This window comes from Bos grunniens, chromosome 4 (genome assembly GCF_055505025.1).
Source record: "Bos grunniens cultivar Pamir isolate PY7600 chromosome 4, Bosgru_T2T1.0, whole genome shotgun sequence".
In the NCBI taxonomy this organism is placed as follows: Eukaryota; Metazoa; Chordata; class Mammalia; order Artiodactyla; family Bovidae; genus Bos; species Bos grunniens.
Genome location: NC_141168.1, coordinates 112,218,989 through 112,242,223, shown reverse-complemented (window position 1 = coordinate 112,242,223; position 23,235 = coordinate 112,218,989). Strand labels below are relative to the sequence as shown.

Genomic DNA, 23,235 nt, shown 5'->3' with positions numbered 1-23,235 from the left:
TCAGTTCTAAAAGCACTTTTCTTTTGTATCAGGAGAAATAGTGAGAGAAGTGTGGCAGGTCAGATCTGTGCTTTCCTTATTTCTCTCAGGATCTAAGTCCCAAGGGACATGTAAGGAAGATAACCTGGTGGTCAAGAGCTTGGGCTTCACAGTCAAAGCCCTGAAATAATTCCCGTTTCCTGTGCATGCTCTGTGTGGTCTTGGACATGTTAGGTAACTCTTGTGGGCCTCAATTTAATCATCTGTGAAACTGGGATGATAATTGTACCTCTTGAGGGTGTTGTAGAGATTAATTGAGAAACTACTTATGAAACTTTTAAAATACTATCTCATTTAAAAAGAGTTTAATAATAGCCATCATCCCAGATGGCTCAGTGGTAAAGAATCTGCCTACTGACGCAGACACACAAGAGACATGTGTTCAATCCCTGGGTCAGGAAGATCCCCTGGAGGAGGAAATGGCAACCCACTCCAGTATTCTTGCCTGGAGAATCCCATGGACAGAGGAGCCTGGCGGGCTACAGTCCATAGGGTCACAAAGAGTCAGACATCAGACATGACTGAGCACACACAGTAGCCTTCATTATCATTGTTATGGTCATCTAGAAATCCTTGATCTCCATCTCTCTTTTCTATCAATTTATATCAAATCTTGCCCAAGATCCTTCTCCAGTTTGCTAGTTTATTGGGCATATGTGACAGTTTCTTAATGTTATTGGGTTTGGGTATAAAAGGTGAATAAAAGAAAAAAGTCTTCAGTATTCTAGTTACAACCTGGCAGGTTTGGGAAGGATTATATGTTCTGTACATTTCCTCTTTGACCCAACTGATACAAATTTGCTCCAGTGGCTTATTCCATAGCTAAATGAGATCTTGCTAAAAATACAAAGCTGACAGTGAAATGTTCCTGGAAGCACTGGGGCTTGTTTTCAGGTGGCAGCCAAACAGCAGGGCGTGTATATCCCACTGTTCTGCTCTATTCACCTTGAATATCTCAGTTAGGATTCACTATTGAATTTTGTCAGTCATGGGAAAGGTTTACAGAACCAGTCTTCATGAAAGCAGTCAGGACTTCATTATTAATGGATTGCTGTCGAATTTATTATTGTCGAAATTTTAGTTCTTTACAAAAGATGGGCCAGCTGTTAAAGCTACATTGAGAGATACTTCCATTTTCTGCCCAGAGGTTCATTGTTCCCTATGTTTCTCTTCATGAGCTCTGTGTGGTTAGTGACCCATATATGATTCTCTGAAAATTTTAAGAGCTTCAGAAGTCAATTCTATATTGAGTGGTGCCCTATATATTTCTGAATTCTTTGGTGAGGTTTGCATCTAGATTTATTTTATTAGAATAAAACCATTAAACTTCTAAACTTTCTAGCATCACTCTCGACATTGATCACTGTTATTTCCCAAGCATTAATAATACATTTAGATGTTATTAAAAAAAATGGTTATCATAGTTGAGGAGATAGAAGTTGTGTTTATTTATACAGCCATCTGTTTGAGAGTAAGAAGAAAGTACACAATTTTATTTCTCCTTCAGGGAAGGAATTTAAACATATTTATAATCTTTATTTTTAAATGCTGTTCATATGGTTACCAGGGGAAAGAAATTCAGGTCCTGATGGATCAGTAAGTACCTGCAGTAGTGTCTCGTTTCAGCTTTATATTTTTAATGTTATTTTACCTTCTGGATGCTTTATCTTGCATGAGGGACAGAATAGTGAGCTACAGATATTTGAAACGTTTAAACATGAAGGAAGAACTAGGCTAGTTTAGTACAAAGAAGCTGTGGGTGGTGCAGTGAGGCTAGGAACAGAATTCAGAAGGCATTGAGACTCTTGTTTTCACAGCCTTTGAGACACACGACAGTTTCTCTTGTCCTCATGATGTTAAAAAAACAAACAAAAAAACCCCCTCAAATGCTAAGCATATGTGTACAGAAAGCAGTCTGACCATGTTATTGATTTTAAACATCTACGACTCTGAGTTCAGCCTGGTCTCTTTATTGGTTGGTAGTGCTTCTGACATGAACAACATTTTAACATTGCCCCAGTATTAGTCAGCGCCCCTCCCTGGGTTATTTTGTACCTCTGCATGGTATGGGGTCCTTTGAAAACACAGCCTGGTTTGTCCTTCTCAGGTAGGACCCCAAACAAAACCTAATAAAGAGAAAAGCTCTATTTAAACCTGTAAATTCTATGAGAGAGGTGAGGAAAAGTCCCTATTTGCAGGAACAGACTTTTTTCTAGAGTAAGAGCTGTAAGGGAGTAGTGTCTCAGTGAAGCAACTAATTAGCCATGCCGTGTGAGCCGTGTTCTGTAGCTCAAGTCTCCTGTTGGGTCGAGGGTGGGTATTCCAGTTCCCCACTGCAGCTGTGGGAGTTCTGTGGGTTAGAATAGGCTTTTGCTTTGTGGAGTCTCAGTAAAGCCACTCCTGTTTCGTGCATGCGCATTCTCATTTCATGTGTCCATTTCTGAGCCCTCTGGCTCTAGATGGGAAGGGGGAAGCAATAAAGATGTCGATGCTAACATTTCACCTCCCAACACCCTGTGTTCATGTGGCTTATGATGTGACCGTCACACCCATGGCTCCCTTTTTTTCATGATGGAATTTTTTAAAAGATCTGTTTATTATTTTTAGGGCTTTGGTGGGTCTTTGTTGCTGCACGTGGGCTTTCTCTCGCTGCAGCAGAGGTCCCTCTCCACAGCGGCGTGCGGGGTTCTTGCCATGGCTTCTCTTGTGGCGGACACAAGGTCCAGGAGAGTGGCTTCAGTTGTTGTGGCTCATGGGCTCTGGCTCAGTAGCTGCAGCGCCGGCCCTCAGGTGCCCTGTGGCATGTGGGATCTTCCCAGAGCAGAGATCAAACCTGTGTCTCTCGCATCGCAAGGCAGATTCTTAACCGCTGGACCACCAGGGAAGCCCCTTGATGGAATTTTAACCAGCATATAATTACGGTTGTCAGGTGGGAAGCAGAAAATTCACACATCATCTCCTTTCCCCCTCTGGGCCTTTTGGAGATATTTAGCAAGTTTTTACTGGAAATAGTTAGGAAAGAGGCCCAGACTTGCAGAGAATTGCCCGTCCTTCTGTTTGGGAGTAGGGGTTCCAGTCCTTTGTCTAGACTAGGGCAGGAAATGAACAGTTACGTCTCATAGGCAGAGGGCTTTTTTTTTAACCTGTTTTATAGTACATGGCACGGTTCGTATATGTAAGTGCCTTTTAAAATTTCATTTCTGGATCCTGAAGTGACTTCCTTTGAATTCTTTTTTTTTCTTTTCAAAGTTACCACATAAACTCTGGTAGATAAAGAATAAAGTGAAATTCTCTATTCAATTCTCCTTAGAATACTTACGTGGTAATTTTTTTCACAGATAATAGTGGCCCAGAGAAAAACTTGGAGAAGGCAATGGCACCCCACTCCAGTACTCTTGCCTGGAAAATCCATGGACAGAGGAGCCTGGTAGGCTGCAGTCCATGGGGTCACTAAGAGTCAGGAACGACTGAGCGACTTCACTTTCACTTTGCACTTTCATGCATTGGAGAAGGAAATGGCAACCTACTCCAGTGTTCTTGCCTGGAGAATCCCAGGGACGGGGAGCCTGGTGGGCTGCCGTCTATAGGGTCACACAGAGTCAGACACGACTGAAGCGACTTAGCAGCAGCAGCAGAGCAAAACAATGGCTTCTGCATTAGAAACACATAATTCCATAAGTTTCTACACAGGAAGTAATGTTACTTGTGTTCTTATAATCTATGTGTAGTCTTCTCTACTCCTCACATGCTCCAATCCCATTGCTTTTTAAAAATTCATGTATATATTGGGTGTATCTTATTGGAGAATTTGTCTTCAGAGTTCAAAATTATATAAAGGAATTAGCTGAAATTACCATGATATCTGTTGGGAAGCTTGAGCAAAAATGCTACCCAAGGAATGTTGAAATGATTATCACTTATTTTGTACACAAAGACTGAAACAGATTTTGCCTCTCTAAAGCTTGACTTCTTTCACAATCTCAGTTCTTTATTTGACCGTAGCTGCAGACTTTACTATTCTTCCATGCGTTAGAGCATTGCACCTGACTTTAATGTCCACACAGATCCCCTGGGTGTCTTGTTAAAATGTAGGTTCCAGTTCGGGAGGACTGAGGTAAGGGCGGGGCCTGTGATCCTGGGTGATGTCTGTGCTGGCGTTCTGAGGGCAGCCAGGGGTAAAGACTATTCCAGATGAAATCCTGATCACCCAAAATAACCACATTCCAAAAAACAGACAACAACTAACAGCAGAGAGGGCATTTCAGCCCTTACTGTGAGTGTTCATTCAACCTCATGTTAGATTTGTCATTATGAAATCATGGAATTTTAACCAGCATATCATATTGGATATCAAGTGGGAGTCAGAAAATTTCAAATGTCTTCTTCTTTCTTCTTTTGACCTTTTGGGGCTAGTTAGTTTTTAGTGTAGAAATAGTATAAAATAAAGAACCTAGAGGTCAGTAAATACATGCTTCTGTCTATGCCAGCCTTTAAGCAAACTGAATCTCTTACATTTAAATCAAGTGTATAATTATACCAGAAGGGAAAGCAACTCAATAAAATCATTTTAGTAATGCATATTGAAGTTTAAACTCCTGGGAAGACTACCTACATATTTCATAATACAATCAGGAAAACCAGGATTGAGTCTCTTGGTGATAAGCACTGAAGCCCAGGCAGGACGTAACGAGACTACAGTCACTGAAGTGGCATAAAGGAATGTGATGTCCTCAAGAGTTCTCCATTCAGCCGTGTCCATTAGCTGACAGATTCAGACTGAATGAAATTAGGTCAGACCCCAAAGAAACCAGTCAGTAGAAAAAAAAGCATTTTAAAGTTAAATTCCAGTAACAGAATTCTGGCTAGTGGGAACGGCTGGTGAAGCCTTTTCATTGACAGGGGAAGAACTGGTCTCAGAAGGTACCTCACTGTACTGTACGTAGTTTCTTAGGACTCATTTTTGAAATGGCCTGCTGCTGCTGCTGCTAAGTCGCTTCAGTCCTGACCGACTCTGTGCGACCCCATAGATGGCAGCTCACCAGGCTCCTCTGTCCATGGGATTCTCCAGGCAAGAACACTGGAGGGGGTTGCCATTTCCTTCTCCAATGCATGAAAGTGAAAAGTCAAAGTGAAGTCGCTTAGTCGTGTCCAACTCCTAGCGACCCCATGGACTGCAGCCTACCAGGCTCCTCCGTCCATGGGATTTTCCAGGCAAGAGTACTGGAGTGGGGTGCCATTGCCTTCTCCGTGAAATGGCCTATGTTTAGTTAAAAGGGAAGGCTTAAACTAAGAAAAAAGGAAACAATAAGGAAAACAATCCATCTCTGAATAACTATTATCAGAGTACCCATTTCCTGCTGTCTTTTGAGCTCTGAGAATATGAAAAAAATGGAAGGTGTGGTTTCTCTGCTCAGGTGTTTGCAGTCTGGTTGTAGAAATAAAAATACATGAGCAACAGAGCAAGACAAACGCCTCCTCCCACCCCAGCAGATAAACCAAATGCATGAGAACAAATTCCATAGTAGCTTATATGAAAACACATTGGACGGCATGTATTTAAGTGACAGGTTATGAGGTACAGTCTAAACAGGTGTGGTTCTTACTGCGGGCATTTTTGGTTGCGACAATGACCGTGACACAGGGACATGACTAGCATTTAGTAGACAGGACTGGGGTTACCAGTGTCCCACAGTGTGACTGCTGCCGTGTGCTGCTTGCTCATAACCAACCCCTCAGCCAAGAGGCCCCGGACGCTGTCACTGAGACAATGCCAGGACTAGAGAGTTAAGGAAGATCCACGGAGGCTGGAGCTCTCAGGAGAGGTGTTCCTGGTATGAGCCTGCCTCCTCTCTAAATCCTAAAATCCCAAGAGAAAGAAAAGGTAAAATGAAGCACAGAGAAGTGAATTTATGTGTCTGGTCTTATCTTTGTAGTTGTTCTACTTAAAATCATTTACCAGCAGTGAATATTAATAGTAATTTATAGCAAAGGGGAAAAAGTGGAAATGGTAACAGATTTTATTTTCTTGGGCTACAAAGCCACTGTGGACAGTGACTGCAGCCAGAAATTAAAAGATGCTTGCTCTTTGGAAGGAAAGCTATGACAAACCTAGACAGTGTATCAAAAAGCAGAAGCATCACTTTGCCGACAAATACCCATATAGTCAAAGCTATGGTTTTTCTAGTAGTCATGTACAGATGTGAGATTTGGACCATAAAGAACGCTGAGTGCCAGAGAATTGATGTTGCTGGAATTTGAATTGTGGTGCTTGAGAAGACTCTTGAGAGTCCCTTGGACCGCAAGAAGATCAAACCAGTCCATCCTAAAGGACATCAGCCCTGAATAGTCATTGGAAGGACTGATGCTGAAGCTGAAACTCCAATACTTTGGCCACCTCATGCGAAGAGCTGACTCATTGGAAAAAACCCTGATGCTGGGAAAGATTGAAGGCAGGAGGAGAAGGGGGAGGTGACAGAGGATGAGATGGTTGGATGGCATCACCAGCTCAATGGACGTGAGTTTGAGCAGGCTTTGGGGTATGGTGAAGGACAGGGAAGACTGGTATGCTGAAGTCCATGGGGTCACAGAGGGTCACAGAGTCAGATACAACTGAGCGACTGAACAAAAACAACCTCCAGCAGTAAGTTGCTGTCTGGAGTTTGTAATGGAAAGGTTGAGCTGTCAAAGGCCTGAAGAGTCGTTTGCTCCAGCTGTGTCAGATGAGAAGACCGAGACCCAGGCAATTGAAGTGATTTGTTCTGAGACATTTGTTGTAGTTATTTGCGAAGTCCTGTCCGAGTCTTTGCAACCCCATGGACTGAAGCCTGCAAGGCTCCTCTGTCCACAGGATTTCCCAGGCAAAAATACCAGAGTGGGTTGTCCTTTCCTTCTCCAGGGGATCTTCCCAACTCGAGGATCGAACCTGAGTCTTCTGCAGTGACAGGCAAATTCTTTAGCACTGAGCCACCAGGGAAGCCCTCCGAGTAGTATGGGTAATAAGGGTGGCATGCTTGCCTATATATTTGCTAATGTTCTGAAGGTGATCTTAGGCAAGATGTTGGTTCTAATAAAATACAGTTGTAAGTGAAAGGACTCTCGGGCATATATCCCGTTATATACATACAGAGAGTGCATTCTGTTTTTTTTTGTTGTTGTTCCATGTAGTCATTCACACTGTCACTGCTATACACACTCGTACACACAGAGGAGAAAAGAGGAGGCTACAACCAAAGAGAGGACAGCATGCTTTTAGGTCTTGCAGGTTTAGGTTAGAGATGAAAGCAACTTAAGAATTACGATTCTAGTGGCATTAGAAATTTCTCCTATCCTCTCCCCCTTCATTCCCCATTCACCAATTCTTTACAGTGGACGAAGCTTTTTATCCTATAATGCTTAACGTTCAAATAACCCAGGGAGAAGTGGTACTCTGATTTTAAGTGTTCAAAGACTTGTGAATGACTGAGGATTGCTTTTTAATTGGGAGCAGATTTTGAGAGAAGAAGACTTTTGTCTGAGTAAGACAAAGCCACGAGGCCCTCACTGGGTCACAGATGAGGGGAAAACAGATGGAAGAGGTTGTTTCCGTGTCAGGATTGTGTTGCTTTCAGTTTTGCATTGAATCTGGCATGGATATGCCTTTTATGAATGTCAGGAGATCATGATGGAAGCCGGTTCTTTTTCTGGTGTTTGCCTTCATAAAGAGTGTGGAGTGAAGTAGAGATCACCCTCTGAACCCAGTAAAATGCCGCTCGTCAGAAAATGGTTGATTCAAAGGGACAGTTTTCGGCCCCAATGAATTTGCTTGCAGTGAGTGCCAACCTTAACAGAATTAAGTTGTGCTGTTTCAAATCCACTGCTGTGAGTTTGGGAGACAGTTGTCTGGATTTTACATAGCTCCAAGCTAAAATTGTAGGTCAAACCGTGACTTTTGGAGCCTCCAACACTGTTTGAATTGCTAACAATTTTTACTGAGTTTTCAGTCTGTGAGCTTATATACAGACCCCTCTTAATGATGAGTGAACCGAAGTAATGGATTCCGATGAACGTCTAAATGGGTGGGTGCACCTCTAACCATGTTTGAAATTCTGGGTTCTGTTGAATTTACCGAAAAAAAGAAAGGAACAGAAGTTTATTTTGGTATTTGTGATGATTTCTTTTTTTCTGTTTTCAAGTACCATCAGACATCCCTGCTTATGTAAATTTTGTCACTTCAGTTTCTAAGTGGATCAAGGAAGTGTGAAAAAATGCCGTCACAGAGAAAACATATCCTGTTTCCTGGTAACATTGGAATGTCTGTTGTTTTCAGGCAGTGCTGCTGGTGTAGCTATTCCCTGTGATTGGCTTGGTCCAGGGCTTGGAGTAAGAGGAAGTCTATGGCTTGGTGTGCCCTGTGCTGAGCAAAGGACAGTGAAAGCTGATGGTGAATATCATGTCTAAGAGTCTTCTGTGCCTGGAACATCCCCAGCTAGTGCCCACATCATTAAAAATATATGTAGTTAATGTAATTTTGAAAACCAATTTGTCTCAATCTATTTAAGTACTGATTACTGCCTTAATTAAATTCCCTTAATTTCAAATACTTAGTGTGACAGATTATCTTAACGTATTTCAGATACTTTTTAAACAAGGAAAACATGCACAAATATTCTTGCACGTTACATTACCACACTTATGCTCATCCTATTTTAAAACACCAGCACTGGGTTTAATTAATTTCATATTATTTCTATATTTCTTTTTATGCCTTCCTAAGAATATGGGTCTACTTAATTAGATTCCTTCTAAGGGTTTCAGTAATAATGTTTTTGAATCTTCTTGGGATTGTGTAATCTTTTCTGTTGTTGTAGTTTAGTTGCTAAGTCGTGTCCAACTCTTTTGCAACCCAATGGACTGTAGCCTGCCAGGCTCCTCTGTGCATGGGATTTCCAAGGCAAGAATAAGTGGGTTGCCATTTCCTTCTCCAGGGGATCTTCCCAAACCAGGGACTGAACCCATGTCTCTGGCTTTGGCAGGCAGATTCTTTACCACTGAGCCACCACGGAAGCCCATTGTGTAATTGTTACAAATCCACAGAATAGCTTCGCAGAATAGCTGGGGTTACAAGATCTGGAGTTGTAGACTGTTAAGTTCAGTTGCTCAGTCGTGTCCAACTCTTTGCGACCCCATGGACTGCAGCACGCCAGGCTTCCCTGTCCATCAACAACTCCTGGAACTTGCTCAAACTCACGTTTGACTATTGTGGTCCACAAAAGGCTTGTTGATTTTTTCCAGAGTGATTCAGATCTGAGTCATTGGTTAGCACTTGAATTGAATTTTCTGTTTAAGGGTTAAATTTCACTTAGTTTTAAAAAGTTAACTTATTTCCAAAAAATGTCTTCCACAATGACATCACATTTCTTTACCATCTGGTCTCTCTCCACTAAATGTATTCTTTGTAAAACATTGCTTAGGCCCTTTAGTTTATTGCTGTGTTATATTGACCTGGTCTGTTGTCGAAACATCCTGCCTTGCCGTTCTTTGCGCACTTGGGCTGTATAGACCCTCTTTGCACAAGCCTTGAGCACCCACTCCTGTGTTGGGTTCAGCTCCTACTTTTTCTGGCACTGCTTGGCTCACTCACAGTTCCACATGTGAAAGCCAACCGTGGATCCTGTTACATTCATCCTTCCTCACAACTGCCATTTGCCCCTTAATATTGACTTTTCTCTCTCAAAATCAGAATGAACTCAGGGTCTTTCCATAACTCACTTGTTCCATTTAACCATAATTTTATTTTCTCTTTGATGCTCAATTATGTAATCACAGCTTGACCAGTAGGAATCCCTATATCCAGATTCCTTTGTCCTTCTAACATTGTCCCTGACATTTTTGAAAGAATCTTAATTTTCTGGTAACAGCTGGGTATTTCACAGCTGTTTTGTGCTTCCTACCCTGTGACCTGGAATCAGGTTGCTTCCAAGGATTCCTCTTTCTTCACAGTGGAAAATTGGAACATAGACCAGGATCTGGGCACTGGGGCAGCACATGAAAGTTAACAGTGGATCAAAGGACTACTGTTCTGTAGTTGAAAAAAAATCTGCCTTTTTGAAGTTATGGGTTCCTGCTGATTTTTTTTTTTTCCAGTTTGACATATTATGCTTTTATCCTCTGTTTTTCATAGAGATTCTGTCACCAAGACTTCTACTGCACCAACCACAAGCATTTTGTTGTGAGAAGAAATATTCTATTTGGGGGTGCAAATGTAGCCCACATGCTTTCTGGGTGACTCAGTTGTAAAGAATCTGCCGGCCAATGCAGAAGTCAAGGATGTGGGTTTGATCCCTGGTTCGGGAAGATCCCCTGGAGAAGGAAATGGCAACCCACTCCAGTATTCTTGCCTGAAAAATCATGTGGACAGAGGAGCCTGGCTGTCTACAGTCCATGGGATTGCAAAAAGCTGGACACAACTGAGCAGCTAAGTGCGCACGCACGCTCAGGGTGGCGCGCGCACTCAGGGTGGCGCACACACAGTATTATTTAGATTGCTGACAGGTTGATGGAAGGATTCAAGCGAAGCCTTGGGCACTGGAGCATAGCCCCAGTGTATAATCTGCCTTCTAGAACCCTCTTTTACACTAGGACTCTTGTCAGCTCACCCTTTTCTTCGCACACCATGTGCGCTTTAATAATTTAATTATACGGTGGCGGTAGTTTAGTTGCTAAGTTGTTTCCGACTCTTGTGGCTCCATGGACTGAAGTCCACCAGGCTCCCCTCTCCATGGAATTCTCCAGGCAAGAATACTGGAGTGGGTTGCTATTTCCTTCTCCAGGGGATCTGGCCAACCCAGGGATGGAACCCTGCATTGCTGGTGGATTCTTTACCAACTGAGTCACCAGGAAAGTCAGAAATGGCAGCTAAAGGGAATGAGGGCCACTCTTAATTCACCTTGCCTGGCTCCTTCTGTGGGCAAGACCCCTCCCTGATGAGTTAATGAGATCAGCGAGGCTGCTTCCCCGTATCCTTCTGCAGGGCCTGGATCCTGCTCTCTGTTGTGCTGTGGTTAACAGAGATGGCCAGGTCCAGTTTAAGTTGTTGGTCCTAAATACTGGAAACTTGAAACTTTCCAGAACAGTCACCTTGCCCTATGTGGAAAACGCAAGTATGGATTACTCTCCCTGCATGAAGGTACCTGCACAAAGCGGGCCTGATACTCGTTTTATTCATACAAACCCAAGTGAAGGGGACACGAGCATAAATTGTGTATTAATTTAGTTATGTGGAGAATTTGTTCATGGGTTTTATATTGCTGATGGAGTTATGTCATGCAGAAAGCTACCAATAATATGGTCATTTATGGATAGCAATCCTTAGAAATGTTGCGTATCTCTCTTGGATCTGATACAGTGTATCAGTAGAGAAAGTGGTACCTGCAACATATTTCTAAGAACATTCTGCTCAAATATCTGAGTGCTTCAGGCAATTTCACTAAAGCAAGTTTATTAGTTTTCTGTTGGTATGTAACGCATCGCTACATACTTATTAGCTTATTGTCTTACAGTTTCTGTAGTTTAAAAGTCCAGACACAGCATAGCTGATTTTTCTTCTCTAGGTCTCACTGGGCTGAAGTCAAGGTGTTGGCCATGGCCGTGCATCTCACCAGGGGCTTGGGATCAACTTACAAGCTCACTGGTTGTTGGCAGGACTCGTTTTCTTGTGGTTGTAGGACAGTGGTCCCATTTGTTCCAGTTGTCAGTAACTACTGTCAGCCCTTAGAAACCACCCTCTATTCTGTGCCCTGTGGCCCCCATAGGCAGTCATAGCATGAAATGTTGACTTTCTTCCAGGCTAGCGAGATCATATCTCTTACTTTCTGTTCTGAAGCCAACTGGAGAAAATGCTCTGCTTTTAAAGGGCTCAGCTGACTAGGTCAGGCCCAGCAGGCCACTCTCCCATTTGTCATATCACATAAAGGAACCGTGGTGTGATATCTCATCAAAGTCACTCTCAAATGGAAGGGTATTATTCAAAGGCTCTCTCATAGCTTAGTCAGTAAAGAATCTGCCTGCAATACAGGAGACCTGGGTTCGATTTCTGGGTTGGGAAGATACCCTGGAGAAGGAAATGGCAACCCACTCCAGTATTCTTGCCTGGAGAATCCCATGGACAGAGGAGCCTGATGGGCTGCAGTCCATGGGGTCGCAAGAGTTGGACACGACTGAGCGACTAAAGAGAGAGAGAGAAAGGTGAATTGGGTGTTGTAGAATTCTGCTGATCACAATGAGCTTGTAGTTTAAAAATACTTTTACTGACAGCATTTTATGAATATATATGTATATTTATTATTTGTGTGTCAAGATTGCTGTATGTGTGTGTGTGTGTGTTTTGGTTTGTTCGTAACAGTAGATCTTGAATAATAAATACTGCAGAACTTCAGCCCTTTTAGCAAGAGAGCATGAAGACTGATAATTTGGATGAATCCTCTTAAATCTGGTGGATTAATTCTAGAGAAACTTGTTGCGCTTTACTGTGGGCCAAGCACTGAGCCAGTAAGGAAAGGGTTAAGTGATATATACAACATCCTTGCCTGCATGGAAATGCATCAGAAGATGCTGAGTCTCCCGTGTGTTCTTCTGATGAGCTGCCTGGAAAATCTGACACTCTGCAAACCACCACAGATTATTGATACCTTTCTAAATTATCATATGAATTAGAAACTGACTAGCAAGAAGTATGGTTGTGAATGTAGTAAGTAAAGTAACATCCAAGGCATGTATTTGAATAAGTATACTGTTTCCCAGAAGTTTATTTTGCATTTGTAGTTGTTTTCTACTTGTATTTAGTTATTTGCTAGTAGATAGCAAAAATGATAAACATGAAATATTTAAGAATGTTTGTGGGAAATACTTTAATTTTAGAAAATTTTGTTGAAATACTTTTTCCTGTTAAAAATTAGAATTGGGCTGCCTTTTTTGTCTTCATGGCTTTAGAGAACTTGGTTTTCCACAGGTGTACACTTTACACTGATGTTTACAATTATCGTGCTTGTCTGTTTAGTAGGATGCTACCCGACTGGAAACATGTTAATGTAGGGCTCTTAGTATAAGGCATGAAGAAGGAGATAAGGCTTTAATCACAGTGTATTCTGTAACAGTTTCTCTTAAAGAGTTATCAGAATTTCTGATCCAATGTACCTGTGTCTCTTAAAGTTAACAAAAAACCGTGTGAATATTAGTTTTCTCAGAGTTGGAGGCAGGAAGCAAATGAAAGGTTTATATGAGTTTATCTGATATGAGTTTATCTGAGTTTATCATAAACTGGCTAAGAAGTAAGTTCGTTCCTTTTTAGCTTTGAAGGTGCCCTTTTAGCTCTTCTTTCCTCTGCCAACACGTTGAAGTGACATTTGTCATTTTACCTTCTCCCCCGCTATGGTGTGCTGGTGTATGTGTGCTAAAATGTTATATTTTATAGTAAAATCTCCCTATACATTTGCAGGAGTTTTTCCCATGTATTTCCTCATGAATATGCCAAAAAAAAACTTTTTTGGTAAAGTCGAATTTACTAAGGTAGTTCAAAGAGCTTGAATAAAAAATAGAATGTAGAGTTAAGTACGGTGCTGTGTTAGCTCCATATTTTCTTTGGCAAAATTAAGAGTTTCCATGGGGTTTATACTTCCTGGTGCTACTTTCAAGGATAGGGTTGGAGTTCAAATGTGGTCATCATTTTCCCATTATCATTGTATCCATTCAACCCCCATTTGTACCTGTTTATGTTATCATTTCATACACATTTATCACCCTGCTTGATAGTTATATTAAATCTTCTTTTAAGAAATTCAGTATTTTATGGCTGAAACACAGAGGTTAACTTCTTTCTGAAAGTATCACAGTGGATTGAAAGACCCGTGAGTTGGTTGGTCCCTTTGTTTTATTTTTCTCAAGCATACTTTATAGTTTCTGTGTACAGATTTGCACATATTTTGTCAGATATATCACTAAATATTTTATATTGCTTGAAACTGTTATAAATCGTGTTATTTTTAGTTAAACTTTCTGATTATTATTAGTATCTGAAAATACAAATGATTTTTGTATGTTCATCTTAGATCTTGTACCCTTGATAAACATGTTAATTCTAGTGTTTTTGCTTTTTTCTTGGTAGATTTCATTCAACATAGATGATAATGTCTTCTGTGAATAAAGTTGGTCTTATTTCTTCCTTTTCAATGTGGATGTTTTTTATTTCTTCTTTCTTGCCTTGTGGCGTTGTCTGGAGCTTGTAATACAATGCTGAGTCAACATGATGAGAGTGGACATCCTGTTCTTGAGAGAAAGGCATTCGGTTTAACCGTTACTGTTGGTTTAAAATCTAGGACTCCTTACCTGAGTGTCTGTGGCTCAGAGTCTTGTATGAAGTTCCAGTCAAGCAGGGGCAGGGGCTGTGGTCACACTTGAAGGCTCAACTGATGTGGTTGTTGGCAGTCCTTCTCATAAATGCACCTCTCTACAGAACCACTTTCTGATGAGGCTGCTGACTTTGCCTTGGATAGTGATCTAGGAGACGGGATGGGAGTGAGGAGGTACCAATACAGAAGCCACAGTCTTTCTATAATCTTCTCTCAGAAGTGATAGCCCGTGATTTCTGCTGTATTCTGTTTATTGGATCTAAGTCAGCAAATAGAGCCCACGTGGAAGATCTGCAGACGAAAGAAGAGTGTGGCTGCCTGAAAGTGGCCATCACAGGGAGCCATTTTAGAGATTTCTGATGTTGTGTAATAAAATGGTGAATTACACGTTTTTTGAGTATTAAGCCAACCTTGCCTTCCTGTGATTAATGCCACTTTTTCCTTACTTATTATTCTTTTTATATGTTGTTGGATTCAGTTTGTTAAAAATGTGCCAATAATTTTTAATCAATATTCATCAGAGAAATGGATCTGTAGTTTTCTTACTTTTGTCTGGTTATAGTGATAGAATGATGCTGGCTTCATATAATGAGTGACAAAGTATCCCCTTCTCTTTAATATTTTGGAAGAGTTTCTGTGAAATTGGTGTTTTTTTCCCTTAAATGTTTGGTTTACTTCACCAGCAATCTTTTCTGGTCCTGGCATTTTCTTTGTGATAAGGTTTTTGGTTACACCTTTGATTTCTTTGAAATCACTTTGCTTTCAAGTGAACTTTGGTAGTTTTTGTCTCTCAAGGAATTTGCTTCATCTAAGTTGCTGAACTTATTGGCATAAAGTTCTTGATAATATCTGTTGAATGAGTAGTGCTGTTGTCTCTCTCATTTCTGTTATTGGCAATGCATGTTATTTACCTTTCTTTCTTATCAGTCTGGCTAGAGGTGTATCAGTTTGTTTTTAATCTTCTCTGAAAACTAGCTTTTGGTTTCATTGATTTTCTTTGCTGTTTTTCATTTTCTATTTCATTTATTTCCATGATGAGATATTTTCATTATTTTAATTCTCTGCTTATTTCAGGTTCTAATAAATGTTCTTTTTATGGCTAGTATTTTAAGGGGTATTCTTTTTTAAAAACAAGTTTATTTATTTATTTGGCTGCCTGGGATCTTAGTTGTGGCATGCAGGACCTTCTGTTGCGGTGCGTGGGCTTTCTCATTGTGATGCATTGGCTTAGTTACTCTGAGGCTTGTGGGACTCAGTTCCCTGACCGGGGATCAAACCCGCATCCCCTGCATTGCAAGGCAGATTCTTAACCACTGAACCACCAGAGTAATCCCTTAAGGTGTACTCTGACTACTTTGAGACTTTTTTTTTCCTGCTCAATGCATTTACTATTATAAATTTTCCTACAGTTAAAATACTGTTTAAGCTGTATCTATTTTGATATTCTGTTCAAGAGATTTTATTCAATTAATTCAAGAGACTTTCTAATTCCCTATTGTTTAGTTCCCAAATATTTCCTGTCTTCTCTTTTAAAGTACATTTTTCCCTCTGGCCCCTTTTTAAGCTACTCTCTGTTTTACTGGTTTTAAGCAATTTGATTTTGATGTACCTTCGTGTCATTTTCTCTAGATTTCTTATATTTAGGGTTCATTGACTCCTCAGGTTCATGTGTTTATATGTTGCAATTCAGTTGTCTCAGTGAGATGAGTGGTTTCATATCCATATCACATCTACTGCTTTTTGCTTTCATATCTGCATGAGGAACACATGAACTCTTAAAAGTACTGAATGCATTTAATATTGTGATAAATCGTTAGCTCTTGATCAGGAGTAGAGGACTCTGCCTTGTCTTTTAAAGATATCTTCAGCAGTTTTGTGGTATTGTAAAAAGTATGTTGATCTCCTTCTTATTGGATTTAATTAAAATTCAACCTATGCTTGGTATTTCAGATACACTCATAGCACAGAGTTGATACTTGGTATTTAATCCAAATTTTGCTTCAGTAACTTGAAATAATTTAATTATACACTTTACTATTTTCAAAAAAATTACATGTCAAGCATGTTTATTATACAGTTCAAAAAATACAGGGGTATGTAAAAAGTAAGCAATCTTACCCTTTGCCCCTTCAGGTCTGCTTATCTGGAGGTATCTTAACACTTTGGTGTATTTCCTTCTATACCTTTATATTAATATGTGCTCATACACACACACACAAATATCTCTGTCATATATATATATATTTTTTTTTTTAATATATTTATATCCATACACATAGTTTCATTTCTTTCCAGTATGGAATCATCCCATATGTATTACTCAGACACTTAAATGTTTACTTTAACAATATGAGATTTTCTTAGATACCGTCTGTTTTCCTGCTTTCTTAAATAGGAATGTGGAAACTTTTCACAAGATAAAAAAAATAAAACTTTAAAAGCAAATTCAGAGTTATCTTTTCTTTAGACTGCATAATAAAGTTACCTTACTTTACAGGCAAGCTAGAGGCCATGAAGTTACTAGTAAAAATGTCTCGAGAATATATGGAGAATGAAAGAGCTGGAACATACAGTGGAAAACAAGGAGCAAACATCAGAGAGACTAAAATAAAACGAGAGGGGTTCAGATTATGCCAGAAGAGAATGAATAAAATTGAGAAGGAATAGGGGTATAACAGAGTAATACAAACAAAATTTTGAAATGAGTGTCGTTCCGTGTTTTTCTTTGTGGTATTATTTTTCCTTTTCATCTGTTAGTTTTAGTATTAGAAAAAACATTGCTTTCAACTTTCAGTATCTCTAACCATTAGCCCTTTTATATGCTCCATTCTAGTTTAGAGATGAAATCAAGATGGGGATAGATTTTAAACATGTATTCAAGCTTTACATGTATTAAAGCTTTACATGTATTTACATGTATACATATTTTAAACATGTATTCAAGCTTTACATGTACAAGCTTTAAACATGTATTAAAGTTTTGAAGAACATAGTCATGTTTTTCTCTAGCTGTGTTAGTTGCTTCTGTGATGGCCCATCAATTAAAATGGCCTTCTGAATTAATTGAACTGATTTTTTTTAAAAAATAAAGGCAATTTATCCATCTTTTAATGATTCAGAAATAATGCCACTTGCAGTCAAGGTAAAATAAATAACGGAGTTCGAGAACCACCTCAGGGCACTAGCAGTCCAGGTGTTAAGCTTCCTGTTTTAGGGATAACATTTTTAGTGTCAGCCCTCAGCGAATATAATCAAAGTGTTAGTTGCTCAGTCTGTCTGACTCTTTGCGACCCCGTCAGGCTCCTCTGTCCATGGAATTCTCCAGGGTAGGTAGCCATTCCTTCTCTAGGGGATCTTCCCAACCCAAAGATTGACCTTGGGTCTCCTGCATTGCAGGCAGATTATTTACCATCTGAGCTACCAGGGAAGCCCCCAGCAAGTATGGTAAGTGGAATGATGGCGACGAGTTTTTCATATTGTGGTTTAAGCTAGTGTAGCTTTTAGAATGGAGAAGGCAATGGCAGCCCACTCCAGTACTCTTGCCTGGAAAATCCCATGGACGGAGGAGCCTGGTAGGCTGTAGTCCATGGGGTCGAGAAGAGTTGGACACGACTGAGCAACTTCACTTTCACTTTTCACATTCATGCATTGGAGAAGGAAATGGCAGCCCACTCCAGTGTTCTTGCCTGGAGAATCCCAGTGATGGGGGAGCCTGGTGGGCTGCTGTCTATGGGGTCACACAGAGTCCGACACAACTGAAGTGACTTAGCAGAGCTTTTAGAATATAGCCTTTAGGGGTATTTCCTGAGATAAAAATGGGCATGTAAGATAATAAATCCTCTTGTGTTAAAGTTTCAGTGGAGTGATCTGAGTTTAATTTCTCTCTCTCTTTTTTCCTCCAGATATGTGTCACAAAGATGTCCACACGAAACTGCCCAGGAATGGACTCAGTGATCAAACCCCTGGACACAATTCCTGAGGATAAGAAAGTCAGGGTTCAGAGGACACAGAGCACTTTTGACCCGTTTGAGAAACCCACTAATCAAGTAAAGAGGGTGCATTCTGAGAACAATGCTTGCATTAACTTTAATAAGAGCTCCTCCGCTGGCAAAGAGTCTCCTAAAGTTCGGCGGCACTCCAGCCCCAGCTCGGTGAGTGCGGTCTTCTGACTTACCAATGGATGAGCAGAGCAAGTGTCTCTCTGGCACGCTGTGCAGGGAGACAGCAGGTGGCTTTATCAGTGCATTATTATGCATTCTCTCCTTAGGTGGTTCAACATTTTCTGGAAGAGAGTGTGCAGGCATGCGCAAGTACCAACTACATATACAAATTCTTGATTCACAGGCACCCAGCAAGCCAATGAAAAATGATTAAACTTATTTTTGGAAAAATTATTTTTTTTCCCTAGCTGTTTCCAGTTAGAGGAATTTGTCATTTAAACTCCTTGAGTAATTCAAACTCTTGGAGAGGATTTTCAAACTTTACGGTGTTGGCAGGCAGTAAGGATAGTTTTGAATTTGACAGAGATTCACGAAGAATTTCATTTCAGAATACTTGTTAAAAGTTGTTCACTTGTCTTATTATAGTTGGTTTTCATTGTCAATATTTTAAAAATTAGGAGCTAGACATTGAAATTGATCTTATAAAGAGAAATCTCATTCATCACAAGGAAATTTTCTGAGGTCAATCTGTATTAAAGCAAGTCTTGCCTTTGGGCCCAAGAAGGTATAAAGTTCAGAGGTGATTGCTGCTTTTTGACTGTAAAGAATTTTATTGAAACTCATCTTTCCAAGACTGGCCTTCATTTAACATTGTTAAAAAAAAAAAAAGCTTTATGATCTTTTGAAATTCAGTAATTTTCCAATTTAACCCACACTTAAGAACTTTATGACATAATCTAAGAATTTAAAGTGTAAGAGAAGAGTGCTAAGAGCATTTGATTCTGTCGTCTTGCTAAGAAACATATTCCATTTCGCAGACTTTAAATATTAAATTCCATGATGGTCAAAAAAAAGCGAGAAATGTCAGCTGCTAGAATATTGACACTTCAATTTAATTAAAGTGTGGGATACTACGAAAGTCTTGTGTCACAGGTTTTTTGTTGTTGTTGTTAATGAAGTGAAAATAAATATTGTTAATGCAACATTTTTGAGGAGAATTGATTATCTGGGTTTCCCCAAATTGGTCCCTGTAATCTTATCTATGATTGCAGTGTAGTGTCTGTCTAGGTCACGCATACAACACTAACACTTGGGAAAACTTTTAGATTCAGTATCACGGAGAAGAAATGAAAAGAATCTTTGAGAATGATTAAACTTCTGTTATTGCAAGAGAATTATAAATGTATTTTACTATATATATTATTTGTTCAGTTGTGTCAGACTCTCTGTGACCACATGGACTGTAGCCTGCCAGGCTTCTCTGTCCATGGAATTCTCCAGACACGAATACTGGAATGAGTAGCCATTTCCTTCTCCAGGGGATCTTCCCAACCCAGGAATCAAACCTAGGTCTCTTGCATTGCAAGCAGATTCCTTACCACCTGAGCCACCAGGGAAGCCCCATTTTACTGTATAGTTATCTTAATAATGTTATTTGTCATCCTATATCTATATGATATATAGAAATTGGCATTGAGATAGTGCAATGAGGCAAACGTATTCACTGTTTATATGAAAATCAAATTAAACTAGTTATTCTGTGTTTCATCTTCAATCCTAGTTATTGTCCAATGGTGCATTATTTCGTTTGTTGCTCAGATTGTTCCTGCTTCAGTCGTTGGTCATTGGGAGCTCTTTTAGGTTGGCCCCTGTGTCCTTTTGAGATGTCTCATCCCCCTTTTTTTAAAATTGTTGAAATGTTTATTATTTACTTACTTACTTATTTTTAATTGAAGGACAATTGCTTTACAGTATTGTGCTGGTTTCTGCCATATATCAACATGAGTCAGCCTTTGATATACTATGTCCTACCTCTTGACCCTCCCTCCCACCTCCCACCGCATCCCACCCCTCTAGGTTGTCACAGAGCACAGGCTTTGAGTTCCCTGTGTTACACCACAAATTCCCACTGGCTATCTGTTTTACATATGGTAGTGTTTGTGTTTCAATGTTTGTCCCTGCTACTGCTGCTAAGTCGCTTCAGTCGTGTCTGACTCTGTGCGACCCCATAGACGGCAGCCCACCAGGCTCCCCCATCCCTGGGATTCTCCAGGCAAGAACACTGGAGTGGGTTGCCATTTCCTTCTCCAATGCATGAAAGTGAAAAGTGAAAGTGAAGTTGCTCAGTCGTGTCCGACTCTTAGCGACCCCATGGACTGCAGCCTTCTAGGGTCCTCCATCCCTGGGATTTTCCAGGCAGGAGTACTGGAGTGGGGTGCCATTGCCTTCTCCAATTTGTCCCATGTACCTTTTAAAAATATATAAAAATTTTTTTTAATATTTTTAAAAATATTTTATTATTTTTAGTTGATTGATGATTAGTTTATAATATTGGTTTGATTTCTGTCATGCATCAACATGAATTAGCCGTAGGTGTACATATGTCCCCTCCCTCTTGAATCTCCTTCCCACCCCTCTAGGTTATTACAGAGCCCCAGTTTGAGTTCCCTCAGTCATATTGCAAATTCCCATGGGCTGAAAAAGACACATGTACCCCAGTATGCATTGCAGCACTGTTTACAATAGCCAAGACATGGAAGCAGCCTAGATGTTCACCAACAGGTGAATAGATAAAGAAGCTGTGGTACATACATAAAATGGAATACTACTCAGCCATGAAAAGGAACACATTTGAGTCAATTCTAAAGAGGTGGATGAACCTAGAGCCTATTATGCAGAGTGTTTTCTTAGCACTTCCGTATTTTCTTGTCCTACAAGTTGCTCTTGGCTTATCTTGTATTTTCCCAGCCCCAGACCCAGATTCAGCCATTTCTCCAGAGAGCGCTGTTTCCTTTTATTGAAGCATGGTATTTAGAAACCAGGATTGGGTGTTGGGTGTGTTTGCTGCTACTAGGGGTCATGTAACCTTAAAAGTCAATGTGTACATCAGAGTATAAATAACAATGGTGGGATTTTGATATTTAATTGTAATTTGAAATAAGGAATCAGCTGAAATTCTTTTCAAGGAAAGTTGAGACTTGTCTGATACATTCTGTATTTCTCTTTCTTTTTTTGTTGTTGCTGTTGTTCAGTCAATAAGTCTTGTCCAACTCTGCGACCCCACGAACTGCAGCATGCCAGGCTTTCCTGTCCTTTACTATCTCCCAGAATTTGCTCAAACTCATGTCCATTGAGTCAGTGATGCCGTCCAACCATCTCATTCTCTGTTACCCCCTTCTCCTCCTGCCTTCAATCTTTCCGGGTATCAGTGAGTTGACGCTTCTCATCAGGTGGCCAAAGTATTGAATCTTCAGCTTCAGCATCAGTCCTTTCAGTGAATATTCAGGGTAGATTTCCTTTAGGATTGACTGGTTTAATTTCTTTGCTGTCCAAGGGACTCTCTAGAGTCTTCTCCAGCACCATCTTCTTTCTTTTACTTTTTATTTTATATTGGAAAGTGAAAGTTAAGTCGCTTAGTCGTGTCTGAGTCTTTGCGACCCCACGGACTGTAGCCTACCAGGTTCCTCTGTCCATGGGATTTTCCAGGCAAGAATACTGGAGTGGGTTGCCATTTCCTTCTCCAGGAGATCTTCCCAACCCAGGGATTGAACCCGAGTCTCCTGCATTGTAGACTCTTTACCTTTACCGTCTGAGCCACCAGGCAAGTCCAGTCCTTTATACTGGAGTATAGGTGATTAATGGGGCTTCCCTGGTAGCTCAGCTGGTGAAGAATCGCCTGCAATACAGGAGACCCTGGTTCAATTCCTGGATTGGGAAGATCCCCTGAAGAAGGGATAGGCTACCCAATCCAGTATTCTTGGGCTTCCCTGGTGGCTCAGACGGTAAAGAATCTGCTTGCAATGCAGGATACCTGGGTTTGATCCCTGGGTTGGGAAGATCCCTTGGAGGAGGGATGGCAACCCACTGCAGGATTCTTGCTTGGAGAATTCCATGGACAGAGGCTCCTCACGGGCTACAGTCCATGGGGTCGCAGCGTCAGACATGACTGAGCAACTAAGCACAGCACAGCATAGGTGATTGATAATGTTATGTTGGTTTCAGGCGCAGAGCAAAGTGATTCAGTTATACGTTCACATGTTATCTGTACTTTTTCAGGTTATTTTCCCATTTAGGTTGTCACATAATATTGAGCAGAGTTCCCTGTGCTATACGGTAGGTCCTTGTTGGTTATCTGTTTTAAATATAGCAGTGTGTGTGTGTCACACAGGGGCAGACTCAGGGAGGGTGGCAGTGGCAACATCGGCAGCAAATAAAGAGGAGGAGGTTTCTCCGGGAACCTCAAAAGAGGAGTGAGGGGAGCAAACCGCGTGCAATTTTAAGAAGCATGTGCTATCAGAAAGTGTAGTGGAGGAAGCTCAGGAAAGGCCAGGGGACTAGGGACTACTCTCAGAGCCAGGAAGCCCTAGCATGGCCACCAGGAGCATGTTTGGGCCTTGTGAGGACAGCAGCCGCGCATGGAGGGGACTTTGATGCACCTGTGGGCGGATGCGGGCCCAGAGACCACGGGGTGTCTGCTGGTCTTTCTCCTTGCGTTCTCTAGAATATCAGATTGAAGCACCTTTTCAGGGCAAAGCCTTGTACTGAGCAGACTTCTGTGCAGGGCAGGTTCAATAGGGAGAAAGAAATTCCAGAAAGAAGTGTTGAAGTGAAGCAAAAGGGGAAATCTCAATGTGTGTGATATATATATATATTTT

The 23,235-nt window shown here is 40.8% G+C and overlaps 1 protein-coding gene across 12 annotated transcripts in view; it reads left to right on the top strand.

Moving 5' to 3' along the window:
• Positions 1-23,235, top strand: part of CDK14 (cyclin dependent kinase 14) — a 662,541-nt gene that overhangs the window by 137,491 nt on the left and 501,815 nt on the right. For all 12 annotated transcript variants that reach the window (XM_086397990.1, XM_086397994.1, XM_086397995.1 and 9 more), the window contains one exon: positions 18,323-18,571. In XM_086397990.1, the coding sequence (XP_086254116.1) occupies positions 18,323-18,571 (249 nt within the window). The remainder of the gene's footprint in view (positions 1-18,322; positions 18,572-23,235) is intronic.